Genomic DNA, 15,852 nt, shown 5'->3' with positions numbered 1-15,852 from the left:
TTAAAAGCAGCTTGATGACAGCAATTTTGATTAGCAAAGTAGCATAAGGGGGAAAGGTTAAGTGCTCCTCCCCTTTCCTGCTCCTAATCAAACCTGCAGTCTCACAGTCTCCTGAGAACAGTTTTCCTGCTGAAACAATGAAGGGTCAATGATGTAGTCTATGTTTTTGAGACACCTCAAATATTTTTTCTAGCATTACCAAAATAATAATAATAATAACAATTATCCATTCCACTTCATCAAGGCTACATTGCATTCCCCTCTGTAGGAACAAATTTGTCATATGGTGTTTGTTGTTGTCAATTTACCGTTAATTAGCTAACAAGTACCAGCACAAATGAACAGAAGTCAAAGGAAGGCAGAAGAGCTATATTAAACAATAGCTGCTACTATCTCCAAATGTGGAGAGCGAAATAATTTCAGCATCTGAAACTGCTTGATGGGTTTTTAAATTGCAACATTAAGTGTTTCACTAAAAAAAAAATATCTTCTTAATAAAAAATTTAATGGAAAAAGACCAGCCAGGAACTCTGCTTAAGTTATAAGAACACAAGAATAGCCTACGTCCTGTTCTCACAGTGGCCAGCCAGATAGCCAGTGCTAGATTTAGAGTGGTGGGGCAGGTTGCCCAGCACAGGGTGGCAATCCAAGGAGTGCAAAATTGAGAAGATCCATTTGGGAGTGGCCAATTTTGCCCTGTCCCAGGGTGCCATATTATGTATAATTTGTATTAAGTTTTTCTGTTTTACATTTTAGAATATTCATTTGAACAACCTTAAAATATCTATGACTTCCCTTCTTCTGGTGTCATGGTTAAGAGCGGTGGACTCGTAATCTGGTGAACCAAGTTCGCGTCCCCGCTCCTCCACATGCAGCTGCTGGGTGACCTTGGGCCAGTCACACTTCTCTGAAGTCTCTCAGCCTCACTCACCTCACAGAGTATTTGTTGTGGGGGAAGAAGGGAAAGGAGAATGTTAGCCGCTTTGAGACTAAGCGGGATATCAAATCCAAACTACTCTTCTTCTTCTTCTTCTTCTCCTTCTCCTTCTCCTTCTCCTTCTCCTTCTCCTTCTCCTTCTCCTCCTCCTCCTCCTTCCATGGTTCAATTTGCATGCCATAGATCCCTGCATATTTTACATAAACTAGACCACTCAGTAGTGGGACACGGGTGGCGCTGTGGGTTAAACCACAGAGCCTAGGACTTGCCAATCAGAAGGTCAGCAGTTTGAATCCCCACGACGGGGTGAGCTCCCATTGCTCGGTCCCTGCTCCTGCCAACCTAGCAGTTCGAAAGCAGCTCAAAGTACAAGTAGATGAAGAGGTACTGCTCCGGCGGGAAGGTAAACGGTGTTTCCGTGCGCTGCTCTGGTTTGCCAGAAGCGGCTTAGTCATGCTGGCCACATGACCTGGAAGCTGTACGCCGGTTCCCTCAGCCAATAAAGTGAAATGAGCACTGCAACCCCAGAGTCGGTCACGACTGGACCTAATGGTCAGGGGTCCCTTTACCTTTACTTTAGACCATTCAGTATTCCATTTTTACGTCCATCAAAACTTATTTACACTGTTGAATTTATCTTAATGCTGCCAACATTTTCAAATGTACACAGTTTTCACCCATGTATTCATTCAACATTTTCCAGTCTTCTTTAAACGTATATTCTCCTTGTTATCTTAAGTTAAGTCTGCCAGCTGCGTATGTTCCATCAATTTAAGTTGCCATTCTTCTTTAGTTGGGACATCACTCATTTTCCATTTTGGGGCTAACAAAACAAGGGCCGCAGTAGTGGCATACATAAATAGCCTTTTTTGACACCTGGGAATTACCATTTGAATTATCCTCCAATTATCCTCCATCATGATATAGCCTTATACTCCATGAATTTCTTTAGTCCTCTTTTAAAGCCATCCAAATTGGTGGGCATCACTGCCTCATACAGGAGCAAGTTCCATATGCGATGCTTGAAAGATGACTTTCTATTGTCTGTCCTGAATTTCCCAAAGTTCAATTTTATTGGATGTTGTTCACATGTTAGTGTTATAAGAGAGAAAAACTTTCTACATACCATGCATGATTTTATAGACTTTAATCATGTAACTGCCTGTTCGCATTTTCTCTAAACTAAAAAGTCCAAATGCCATCTAGAAATCACAAGTGTGAACCACCCCGTGCTGTTAATCCACATATAGCTAGCTTGTTTGTTTATACAGCCATTTCTATCCTACCTTTTCAGCTCTAAGCATGGCCTTTGAGGCACCTTTGCGAGTCATATGTAAGCAATATTAAAACAATCAATAAATCAAAATCCTAGAGGAGCAGCACAGGAAAAAAAGCCTTCTACATCTCCATGCAACTACAAAAAATCAGAAGTCAGAATCAAAAGATGCTCTGTCCCTAAGCTATGGTCTTGCTCCTTGATGGAGCAGGTTCTCCATCCCTGAATTAGAAAAATGGTCAGCAGAGAGGTTAGTTGTTGTTTTATAATAGACATTCATTCATTCATTCATTCATTCATTTCCTGCCTTTCCCCCCGACTCTAAGTGGCTTAAAGCTAAAACAGAAACACCTAAAAACATAAGGGAAAAGGTGATAATTAAAAGAAAAAAATAAACATTGATAAAATATTATTAATACTATTAATAGAATGTTAATGTTTAATATATCATAATGCAACGCAATATATATGATCCATTAAAAAATTAAATAGACCAACAGAAAAAAATGAGTCGCATGCCAAGATGAAGTGATATAATTATAGTGGTACCTTGGGTTACATACGCTTCAGGTTACAGACTCCGCTAATTCAGAAATAGTGCTTCAGGCTAAGAACTTTGCTTCAGGATAAGAACAGAAATCGTGCTCCGGCAGCGTGGCAGCAGCAGGAGGCCCCATTAGCTAAAGTAGTGCTTCACGTTAATAACAGTTTCAGGTTAAGAATGGACCTCCGGAACGAATTAAGTACGTAACCAGAGGTACCACTATATAAGAGAGCAGTAATGAAGAAAGGAGGTAGATATGGAATGAAGTCCAGTTTCCCTGTTATATTCCACACATCCCATTGTGTTTGCCTAGATTGCAATCCAGAATGCTATGCATCCCTCATTCTTTTCAATGGCAATATAAAAGTGCCCTGATTACCCATTTTTTTTTAACATCTCACCAATTCAAATGTAAGCACCTCTCAAGCACGTTCCTGCTTTTTAATGACTGACTTACAGACTAAAAGCCTCTGGTACCAATTGGTGGGTACATGTTTTTTAAACTGGGAAAAGCAGCCTAATTTATTTGTCATTGAATGGATGAAATTTCTGAAGAGCCTAACTCGGTAGCTAAGCTACCATAATTAAATCAGAGCAGTTGCAAAGTCTGCCTTCATTTGCATAGTTACAAAGGCAGATAACTTTACTAGCGAAAGTTAGAGGTTGATGGTGTGGGCGAGTGTGCATCTCTTTCTGTAAGATCTTTAGCAAATTGACTAAGGGAATGTTCGCATTGCCTGGAACATCAGCTGCTAACAAAGAGCAGTTTATAACCCAGCTATCCCCCCCCCATCTCAAAAAGGAGTAGGACAGTGACAGCTTTTGTAGAAATACCTGCTCTATTGCCAAACGCAAGGCTACAGCAATTGATCTTGCAACCCATCTTCCATACTTGCAAGCTTATGTTTGTGACAGTGAAGTCTTAAAGATAGCTAAATTTATGCTCCCGAGGCAGCTTTGGGGACTCAAAGCTAAGTGAACATTGCTCCTGCGGGAAACGAACTGCATCTGAAAGTCCTAAAATCTGTACTTTGCTGTCCCTTAAGTCTCGACACCAGTTCCCTTTCCATGCCAAGTTTCCAATCGCTCTCTTTGAACACACTTTCCAATGTTTTTCTTTCAAAATAGGCTTTCTGGTGTATCCCCAAACTCTGGCATAAATATGTCCCAAGTGTATACCATAAGGTTACCAGATTTTTTTCAATGAATCCAGGGACACTTTTCAACTTCAATGGATATTGTATGGAGAATGATTTGTAAATCTGGGGACTGTCCCCAGGAAACGGGGACGTCTAGTAACCTTTGTATACTAGCCAATTCTAGCCAACAACTTCAGGCACCATTGAAACACGGGGAGCGTGCAAGACCCTCAAGTAGACGCCACTCGCTTGACCTGATCATGGTCTCATCAAAATTAGTGGAGCAAAAGTGGGCATTCAAATTAGTGGAGCAAAAGTGGGACCATTGACTGCAATGGAATTTAGTCATGAATGAGCTGCTGACCAATAGATGATTTCCAACCCAATGCAATGATGACTGATTGCAATGGAATTGAATTATGAATGTTTTCCTGGTAGACCTGATCACAGCCCCACTGAAAAATGTGGAACCACAATATAGAACCGGATGTTTAGGTCCCATTGATTGCAATGACATTGAGTAGCAAGGAACATTCATTGGACTAAGCCCGAAGAATGCCATATTCTATTATTTTTTGTTTGGAATTTCATTTTTATTTTTGCCACAATCCAAGATGTTTTTTTCAGCTCCTGTGCTGGTGATTTGTTTGGGGGTGGCAGTGGAGCCTATATAATTTCTTGACTTCATCCATTTTATCGTCCTCCACAGGAGGAAGAGAAGTCAAGAGATTATCACTTCACTTCACGAAGTTATATAGTCAAAATCAGTCCTCTACTTCTGCATAAAAGCTTTAGTTTCCATCGAAAATGTTTCAATGAGAGGGCAAAGGACATTAAATTTCTTTAAAATATATTGACTGAAATACACTGAAAGAAGCTGAGGGAGGTGTGCTGAATGTATGACCTCAATTTTTACTGTAATGAAAAAGAAGCAAAAGGGGATAGGATAAATATCTGTGTTTCCTTGAAAATTGTGCAGCTATTTGCAGCAGGTTAATCTCAGGGGAAATTTGTAATAAAAAAAATAATACAAAAATTGTATTTTATACTTAATAGCTCTTTTGCTGCTATAAGGCTGCTGTTCCTGTACTTTCTAAATCATAAAAGTTTATACATAATTATATAGTGACATTTTAATATATATAAAGCTACAACTCACTGTTCCTCATTGGTTAAATAATTTCCCTTGGTTCTTGAAAGCCAGACAAATTCCTCTATCTACAGCAATTGCTGGACACCCTCTTCAATTCATTTATCTTTTAAAAATATTTTTTAAATCTTTTGTCTTTTTTTGTTTCAAATGTTTAAATGTTGCCCTTTGTTATTATATTGCTTAATTTTCCTGTTGGTGTTTTAGAAACTGCTTTGTGATTTACTCATTTTTTAAAAAAATGAGAAACAGTATACAAATACTTGAATGGATTAAAATTAATAAATGGTTTAGGTGCATGATAGCTTAAAGACTGTGTCCCAGGATACCTTAATTGCCATATCATTCTGGCTCATATGTTGGTAGATCCTAATAAAGCCATTGCCCGGTTCTGAATTTTAAAATGTTAGTGACTGAGTTGGGTTTAGATGGGTTTGTGGGTGGGAGGGTGAGAGAGGGCTGCTTAATTAACTGATAAGTTTGCCATCTTCTTTTATGGAAAATGGCTCTATGAATTAACCCAGTGCTTTGCTGGGACTGACTTATTCAGCTTCTAATCTCTATCTTGGAACTAAGTCCATAAATTAGAGGATCACCCATACTTCTGCATGACTGGGGCTTAGAAAGCATGAGTCAAAGTAGTTTTTTCCACTTAGCCCACTTTCTAGGCACAGGTTCAAGCACTTTTGTCTTTGCCCTGCCACTGTCTCCTGGAAAACCTGCTTGCTAGCTCTAAATTGGAACAAACGGCAACCGCAATTGCTGTTTGTTCTGATTTGGTGCCATATAAGCCAGCTCCTAGGAGCCCAGGCAGTCCTGTCGTCCCCCCACAATTGTTTTTTTTTAGGGGTCGGGCCTTCTCAATGTTCAGAGAGCATTCAGCAATGCCCCCTTGCTCCTTAAAATGCTGCACATGCAATGTCAAGAAGCTGCGTCGGGGCCCCTCAGTCAACTTGAGAAGATGGTACCCCTGTTCATTGTTAAAGATCGGGTTTCCCTGGGGGAAAGCAGTGGGGGAAACAAAAGGGTGGATAAGCTATTAGACTTGTGACTACAACATCCAGCCTGTGATTTTAACAACCACAAAAAGAATCCTCATCTTTCGCCAATCCCGTGCTATCTGCAGCATGAGTAGAAGAGATCTGAACCACTCAAAGGCTTGCAACCATTTTAGTGGGTTCTTATTCAGGCATTTTCCACCTGTGGATTTTCTTAAGCCTCTTAAACTTAAATAACCCTAGAAAATGTGGGGAATGTGGAATGTGGAAAATCAGTGTGGTGAATAGACAACGTTACATGCCTGTTGTGTGGCGCTGCCACAGAGAATAATTTTTCAGCAGGCTTCATGTGGGGTAGTAACATTTGAATTAGCTCCACAAATGAGTCGATCAAGTAGATGGAAAACATGGCAGTGGAAGAATGGCAGGATTTTCTCTCATTAACATTTTGACTGGCCACCCACCACACAAACGGCTTTATACTTACTGCAGAAAAGTTGAGATCTCTATCATTTGCCAGCAAGATATCAAAAATGATTGCAAATAAATACATGAAATCCATGAACCCAGCAAGCCTTCCACAGTTGGCAGGAGCTCATCGGCACAGCCTTTGATTGTGAACAAGGCAGAAATATTGCCAGGGCTTTGCTGTGTGTTGTTTACCCAGCATGCCTGTGCAGCCCTCTCACACTCAAAGGAAGGTGAATAATATTTAACAGAACATTTAATTTCAACTGAGTGGAAATAGTCTTGTCTCCATTACACCTGGTGCTCATGTGCATAATTGTTTTTGGACTGGATGGTGCTGAATTATGGATATAGTAGGAAGGGTAATTATGCATATCGTCAGGGTAATGCCCAATGGGCAAGTACTTGGCGGAGGGGAAATGCTATCTTTCATTATGTATGGTAATAACAAGCCACAATGAAACAACAAGGTAGAGAAGAATGTGCCAGCCCTTCACAAAAGCATCCCTTGCTTCTTTGTGAACTGTACAAAATGTTCAGGGGAAGGGCTGTAGCTCAGTGGTAAAGCATTTGCCTTGGGTGCAAAGGGTCCCAGGTTCAATCCCTGACATCTCCAGGCAGGGATGAAGTAGATCCTGGAGATCCACTGCCAATATTGATGAGTCTTGAGTGCAGCTTCCTATGTTCCTATGTAAAATATTGAGGTGCCAGGACAGGATCTGCTAACGACCTGCCATGGATTCAGGGTGGGAATGTGTCCTTCTCTGCAGGGACAACCCTCTGTTTGAATGGATCCTCTGTTGGACAGTTGTCTGGACAAAGTGCAGTTAAAGATAACTAGGGCCTTGAAGGGACCATTAGTGGTTAGCATCTGGAATGAATAAGCACACCAGTCAATAGGTGACTATCTTCTGCATCATGGTGAGATGTGCTATATTCTATTTACATTATAGTAATTATCTCTACATTTCCATATTTTTGTACAAATAAGCAGTCTGTATTCTCTGTTTTTGGTGACGTATAACTACCTACCTATATAAGGGACGCAGGTGGCGCTGTGGGTTAAACCACAGAGCCTAGGGCTTGCCGATCAGAAGGTCAGTGGTTTGAATCCCCGCAATGGGGTGAGCTCCCATTGCTCGGTCCCTGCTCCTGCCAACCTAGCAGTTCGAAAGCAGCTCAAAGTACAAGTAGATGAAGAGGTACTGCTCCGGCGGGAAGGTAAACGGTGTTTCCGTGCGCTGCTCTGGTTCGCCAGAAGCGGCTTAGTCATGCTGGCCACATGACCCAGAAGCTGTACGCCGGCTCCCTCAGCCAATAAAGCGAGATGAGCGCCACACTGCAACCCCAGAGTCAGCCACGACTGGACCTAATGGTCAGGGGTCCCTTTACCTTAACTACCTACATGGAGTTTTGGGATGGATGGCACCTGTGCACTTCACAGCAACCTGACAACCTTGGAGTAGCTCAAAGACTAGCTAGATGCTGGTAGGGTTAGGTAACTGCTTCCTTCACCCTAGGAGCCCAGTTCTTTTCAGGGCTAAAGATATGCATGAAAACCTATGACTCAGCTACACAGCTGCACATAAAATGTGTTTTAAATGTGCTGTCAAGTGCAATATACAAACGTGGCACCTAGATGGTGACAGTGAGCTATGCAAAATTCAATGTGTTTTTCAAAACTTCTTTTTTTTATATATAAGCATTTTCACAGAGTTTTTTATGTGTGTAGATTCCACCCTGGAAATAATGGGAAGCCTCCAGAAAGTAGAAGGAACATTATGTGCCAGAGCCATCTAGTCTTTTTCTCTCAGAGACTGGATTCTGGCTACTGCTGCTTCTGTCCATTAGAGCCAATGGGAGAGAGGAGGTGTGCTCATCAAATAGCTTAATGCCAATACTAAGGATGCTATCCCACAAGAGATAATGGCAGGCTCTGGACCGTGGCTTGGGTGGAAGGCTGAAAATGAGACCGTTGTGTGTTGCCAAAAGGAAACCAGATAAGGGCTCAGTTCTGCCACCCATCATACAACCGACTACATAAAAACAGTCTTGTGACTGTGTGTATGGATGGCTCTACACTGTTTCCTATTTGCAAGACCTGGAGTTTCATTTTCCAAGCAGTCACAATCTTGGGAATGCTGTTTCATAAAATGGGTTTGTCCACCCGATTGCCACTGAACTGTGAGCCCACAGACTCCTACAGGTGATCATTTAGGGACCAGCGAAGGACGGACCAGGCCAAACCATTAACTGGACCAACTAATGAATGACAAGAGAAAGATGCAATTTTCCACTGAAAATGGAAACAACTTTGAGCCCTAAAATCACTCACTCTTCTAGAAGTTGTGGACACGTTGAAGATTAATTCTTGCTTAACCATGAATCCTTTAAAATAGTCTGCCTGACAGAACAGTAAATTATCATCTCGGCCGTCTTGCCAATCAGTAGACTGTGAAACTATAAACAGTTTTCATTCACTTGAAAAAAAGAAAATCTGTGATAACTGTGACTCTGGAACACTGATTGAAAATAAATGAATGCTGCCCTCCAAAAACACTTGTAGATTTAAAGAGATCACAGATTAACATGTTGTTGGCATCTTTCATGCTGTAATGTTACTTGAGACAATGGATTAAAGAAAGGAAGAATTCATTAGAATGTGGTGATGAATAATTGTGCTGAAAAGAAGGATAATATCATCACCACCACCATTATAATTATTTTCCAGAAGGCTAGTGTGTTGGAACAAACACTTTAGAACTTTAAATATTATATATCCATAAGTTTTAGTGGAATGATGGTGATTTGCTATCCTCCTGCAACTGTTATTCGATGGTCTCTGATTGTACGTTTTACTGTGTTTTTTTTAATTATACATAGATATTATTGTGAACTGCTTTGATATTTTTATATATTTTATGTGTTATATGTTCTATATATATTAAAATGAAAATCGAGGCAGAGCTCCACCACTGCACCTGAACCACACCAACCTCCCCGCTGCTTCCCCCTCTCCATCCTGGTAAACCCATTTTAGGAAAGCAGCATTGCAGTTCCACCCCACCGGCATGTAACTATGCACAGACAGGGCTCTGTACATAAATTAGAACCTGTAAGCTGCCTTGAGGTAGGGTATGTATAAACCAGGCATCCCCAAACTCGGCCTTCCAGATGTTTTGGGACTACAACTCCCATCATCCCTAGCTAAGAGGACCAGTGGTCAGGGATGATGGGGATTGTAGTCCCAAAACATATGGAGGGCCAAGTTTGGGGATGCCTGGTATAAACAAACAAGCCAATGAATGAATGAATGAATGAATGAATGAATGAATGAATGTCTATACCAGGCTTCCTCAACCTCGACCCTCCAGATGTTTTGAGACTACAATTCCCATCATCCCTGACCACTGGTCCTGCTAGCTAGGGATCATGGGAGTTGTAGGCCAAAAACATCTGGAGGGCCGAGGTTGAGGAAGTCTGGTCTATACATTGGTTTCACTTACTTGAGAGACCAGATGATTTAGAAATCAAAATTCTGGAGACAAATTTGGTTGAGAAGTTCAAAAGCATCCTAAGTGATCTTAGCAATTTTCAGTGGCAACTCTGGTATCACATGAAACTAAAGCTGACTTGGTTCAAAAATTCATCATGACCAGAATGGTAACAACAACAACATTTTTCTAGTCGTATACAATTGATTGCACTGGAGTTACGGTATATATAGTCAATAATGTTGAAGAGCCATTAAGGCTGCATATCTATGCCCACTTAAAAAGGGAGGAAACATCACCAAGCAGACATGCATTGGGTTGCATTGTAAATCTGCGAAATCCTATACATCTCTACTCAAAAGTGGAGCATAGGATTGCAGCCTAAGGTATTAAAAATTATTCCAAAGTTATATGAAAAGTGTGACACAAATCTAATGCAAAAGTTTAACATTGTAGAATGTTTACCATGCATTTGATAAAAAACTTTTAATTTACAGATGGCTATCCTCAAGAAGAAATGATTTATAGATGGAGAAAAAACTCAGTAGAAGCTGCAGACCAGAAATCCTGGAGACTCTATCAGTTTGACTTCATGGGTCTCAGAAATACCTCTGATATTGTGCAAACATCTGCAGGTAGGTACAATGCAATAACTATGCACTTTCTGGCCTGAAGGTTTAGGGGTTCAGCACAGCCCTTTCCTAGATCAAGAAATGTGAAATGTGGGTCAGTATAACCAGCACAGTATTGAAAAGTAGCGGGCAGCCATTGCCTTTAGTAGTCCACACATTGTTGGACTCAAACTCCCATCATCCATGACCATTGGCCATGACTGCCAGGGCTGATAAGAGCTAGAGTCCAACAGGTTCATAGGTTCCCTTGCCGTGGAATAAGAGAAAATACTTCCCCAGGAAACCATTAACTTACTGAATTTACTGCTACAAGCTGTGGTGATGGCCCTTGGTGCATATTTTTTTTAAAGTGTTGGATAAATGTCAAACTTGGAAGCTCAATGAATGAAGCTCCATTTATGGAGATAGTATGCCTTCAACAACCAGATGCTAGGCATGGCAACCATCTTTGTGTCCTAGGTGTATGCTTCCAGAGGCATCTGGCTGGTTTCGGCTGGAACAAAATCCTGGATCCAATGGACATTGGTCAGACACAGCAGGATGTTTCTGTGTTGTCAGCTTGACAGCCCTGGCCATCTGTCACATTGAAGGAGAGAGTTAGGATTCTCATACACAGTCTGTTGCTGTACAGAAGCATTTCCCTGCTGAAAGTGTCATGCCCAGTTGAATAGCCTAGTCTAATGAGATCTCCTAGCACTAGTCATTGGAACCCAGACACCGGTGGACTGCATCATAATGGTGTCATTGCACCGGATCAAGATCCAATCCCAGCTCAATAGTTGGCGTACCAATAGACCTTTGCTGACATATCTAACAACATGCTTTTATGTTCTTATGATGCTTGCCCTCTATGTGCTGTGTGTGAGCTGCATAAGGATGTCTTTGTGAGCTTGGCCAGGATAGGGCAAAGCTGAGCTGTGTGGTGGGCTGTGGACAAGATGTGTTTAGGGGTTGTTTAACTACGATCAGGATCAAAAGGGCTTTCCCAGCTCTGCTGGGAATATCACAAACGAACAAAGGAATTCCCAAGGCATTAATGCAAACAATAAATGTCCTACATGCTTCAACTGTAGGTCTTTTTCAGAGCATATGCATACAATGATTTAATATGAAATTTCTTATACATGGCAGAGCTTGTATATGGAATTGAAGTGGTGGGCTTCACTGCTGCACCCTCCCAGCTTGGCCTTACTTTAAGAGGGGCAGGATGATGCACCATCAGCAAAAAAGAAAGAAAAAAGAAAAAGTCTAACGCTGACGTTGGCACTGTCCATTTAAATGTTCTCACAATCCCTCTGGACCCTCGATGTAGTGTCACCTGGGAGTGAGGAAATTAAAATAGCATATGCCAGGCACATCGCTGAGAAGAGGACAGGTCCTGTGTGACTGTAGTGATATTTCGGATTAGCAGCTGGGTGATCATTGGTTCCTCCTGAGAATTCGGTGGCAGCAGCAGCACCCACCTTTTCTTGGTAACCCAAAGCAACTCTGGCATTGGGGAAGCCTGCTAAGTAGCCCAACCTCATCCCACCCTGCCCCACTGACTGCTACTGAGCCTAAGCTGATGGGTAGCAAAAAGTACCTTGCGAATAACTCCTAGGACTTAAACCTAATGTTGTGTAATGAAATATCTGCTGCACTTGGTAGACTGAAAATCTCATTCAAGCTAAGCACCATCTAAAAGTTATAAATGACTCTGAAGTATGTTAGATGGATCAATATGTCACGGCAAGTCCTACAGCCATGCATTTTCAGTAACAGTCTGCTAATTTAATATGAAGTGATGGATTCTTCAAAGATGAAATTAAACAGATCAAGCTTTCCCTATTGGGACACATTGCACAGAAAGAACAAAACACCCATCTGCAAGTCAATGATTTATGGGCTCCCCATTCACATCAATAATGCATCTTTGTGGTTAAAGACCATTTCCTCGCTAAAATGCAATTAACATATTACTAAATCTTGTGATTATATGGTTCAGTTGAAGTGATCATTAACAAATGAAGCCAATATAAAAGCAGCGTTCTAACGTTTTGCGAGGAAATTTGAATGCCAGGATGTAAGGATGTGTTTCTGACCTGGAACGTGAGCTCTGTATGTCTGTACCAAGATGGAGGCTAGCGTTTTGAAAGCAGGGGGTATTCTCCTCCTCCCTGTCACTTACAGGCCCTGTGTGTTGATGCCTCTGAAGTAAGGGTGAGGAAGATTCCAGTTTGCTCCGTGTTTGGAGCAAACCTTCCATTCACAGATCAGAACATTGATCTGGATATTAAGCCACATGATCATTGGCCTGAGATTTACTTACAGAATGGTCTGAGGGCTGCCTCGTTCTTTCTTTTAGCTTTTGGAGCAGCACCATGACTGCATTCTAAAACATGTCTTTGAAATTGCTCCCAAGAAGTGATTGTATGCAGAAATGTATGGGATTGAATTTAAGATAGGGAAAATCGAGAAGCCAAAATTAACTGATTTGTCCATCTCTATTGGCTATAACCCATCAGCTCTATTGCGGGTAAAATAGATGCAACCAATAGCTTCAAGCCTATATGCATATTAACCCAGATTGTTCAATAAACAAAAATGTGCCTACTATAGCAGCCCAAGTCCTTCTGAAAGCAATTCACTTTTACCTGGACCAGTGTCTTTGTTTCTTTTCTTATCCATGATGTATTGTTAAAATAATTGAAAACAAATGGCTGAGCCTTGTCCAAGCATGAAGAAATCATAGACAATGCCCAAAGAGCAAAGTTGTAAAATAAAGCTTTAAAAAGCAACGAAGGACATGAATTCTTCTTCTCCACCAGCTATGCAAACCGAGTGGATGTATTTATTCACATTCATGAATTCTGAAATGTTTTCCATGCATATGAAATGACTAGTTCGTTTCAGCGCTACAAAAGAGTTTTATGTGTGAAACTACTAGAATTTATAGATGTAATTTATGGGGGCATGCCCAAATATATGTATGTCTGGTTAGCAGAGAAAAGGAATAATAAGATCGCTTGAATAATGCAAGCGTAGGAATGATACCATTTAGGGCACACAGGTTCTCATTTTTTTACCTTGGTGTCCCAAACCAGTTTTTGCACATTAAAAAGTTCTTGTTTTGTTAACTCCTCCCTGCTTTTTTCAAGTTTGCAGACCACATGGCTTTTCTGACAGTAGGACTATTACTGTGGAACATCATATTCTGAACCATTAAAGCACTGCCCCTATTATAAGCAATAGTTTCCATTTAAATGGAAGTACAGGATGTTGTTGTGTGAATTATCACTGCATGGTTTTTGTGATAATCTGTGGAAATTGGCCTAGCTCCTTCCCTGCGTCAATTGCCTGCCATTAGTTGCTCAAGCATGTCACAATTTCATAGGAAATTGATTGATAAAGGAAATTGTGTGCTAAAGGAAATAGACACTATATGATATTATACATACATACATTTTATTAATATAATTTATATACCGCTTCCTCGTCAAAAAACCTTGAAGTGGTTTATAAGCATACATATATACGCAATATTTTTTTTAAAAAAATGTACTTCTTAATTGGCTTTCATACAGATCTGTCACAAAACCAGACAGCCATATGTGCTAGAGACATTTATTTTATGAATATTAACTGGTCTCATCTACTTACACATGTGCCTGACATATTTCAAAGCCACAGTGTCTCCCACTGAGTCCTGATGGCACATTAGGAAACTCCTGTCACATGAATGCTCTTAAAAGGATAAACACTCTGGGGATTGCGGGGCTTTTTATATGGCATGATTTGAAAACTACAGCATGTGCCAGTAGCATCTTTGAGGTTAACTTTTTTTAACAGATCCATTTGATGAGTCTAAATTGGTGTTCACGTACATTTAAATTCGACTCCAAGCAGTTGGCTGAGTTGTAAAATTGAAACTATAGTCCATTTTACCGCTTTTTTTTTTACCCCTAGAGTCCACCCATTTGTTGTTGTTGTTTAAGTCATTTAGTCGTGTCCGACTCTTTGTGACCCAATGAACCAGAGCACTCCAGGCACTCCTGTCTTCCACTGCCTCCTGTAGTTTGGTCAAACTCATGTTTGTAGCTTCGAGAACACTATCCAACCATCTTGTCCTCTGTCGTCCCCTTCTCCTTGTGCCCTCCATCTTTCCCAACATCAGGGTCTTTTCCAGAGAGTCTTCTCTTCTCATGAGGTGGCCAAAGTACTGGAGCCTCAGCTTCACAATCTGACCTTCCAGTGAGCACTCAGGGCTGATTTCCTTCAGAATGGATAGGTTTGATCTTCTTGCAGTCCATGGGACTCTCAAGAGTCTCCTCCAGCACCATAATTCAAAAGCATCAATTCTTCAGCGATCAGCCTTCTTTATGGTCCAGCTCTCACTTCCATATATCACTACTGGGAAAACCATAGCTTTAACAATATGGACCACCCATATTATACATACTATACATTTAAATCTCTCTCTTACTACTTTAACAGCTATGGCTTCCCCCAAAGAATAATGGGAGCTGTAGTTTGTCAAGGGTGCAATTTGTCAACGGGAGACCCCTGTTTCCCTCACAAAGCTATAATTTCCACAGCAGTTTTATCAACCCATCTCTCTTCTCAGGGAACTCAGAGTTGTAGTACAGGCACCCCCCCCCCACTTATGTGGCAGTAACATTCCTGGCCTCCATGCGTATAACTGAAATCCCATAAAGTAGGGAGCATTCTCTTTAAAAGCCTCCAGTGCCCAATCCCCAATCCAGACCAAAATATATTGAGTTGAAGCTCTTGGGCTGGGTGGAGTCTGAAGGATGTGTGGGAAAGTGGTTGCGACTGTGCTACTCCATCTGTCAGCTGTTAGGCGGGGTCGCTGAGCAGCCAAAACAAAGCCCCGCTGTGCCTCAGGCCTCCTTTGCCAACACTGACATCCATTCCAGGCTCCAGGGAGCATCTCCTTGCAAGCCTTGAGGACTCTTCAGCTCTCTCCTGCCATTTCTGGGTTTGAATTAAATAATTTATTTCCCAGTGTCACACATATACACAGTCGATCATGCATAAGTGTGGGGGGGGGACGACACCTGCACAGTGAAGGGAACTAGGGGGTCTCTTAACAATCCTGAGCACCCTTAACACACTGCAGTTATGGAGGAAACCATAACTTTTAAAGTGGTTCAAGAGTGCTGTAAATGGAAGGCCCAGCCCTAGCTGGAGCACTGAATTTTTTCACTGCAAATT

General features: G+C 41.3%; 1 protein-coding gene across 2 annotated transcripts in view; it reads left to right on the top strand.

Annotated features, from left to right (window-relative positions):
- Positions 1-15,852, top strand: part of GABRG3 (gamma-aminobutyric acid type A receptor subunit gamma3) — a 294,933-nt gene that overhangs the window by 252,658 nt on the left and 26,423 nt on the right. For both annotated transcript variants that reach the window (XM_082220126.1, XM_082220125.1), the window contains exon 6: positions 10,504-10,641. In XM_082220126.1, the coding sequence (XP_082076252.1) occupies positions 10,504-10,641 (138 nt within the window). The remainder of the gene's footprint in view (positions 1-10,503; positions 10,642-15,852) is intronic.

This window comes from Podarcis vaucheri (genome assembly GCF_965113315.1).
Source record: "Podarcis vaucheri genome assembly, chromosome: 4".
In the NCBI taxonomy this organism is placed as follows: Eukaryota; Metazoa; Chordata; class Lepidosauria; order Squamata; family Lacertidae; genus Podarcis; species Podarcis vaucheri.
This window is presented reverse-complemented; position numbering and strand designations above follow the sequence as displayed.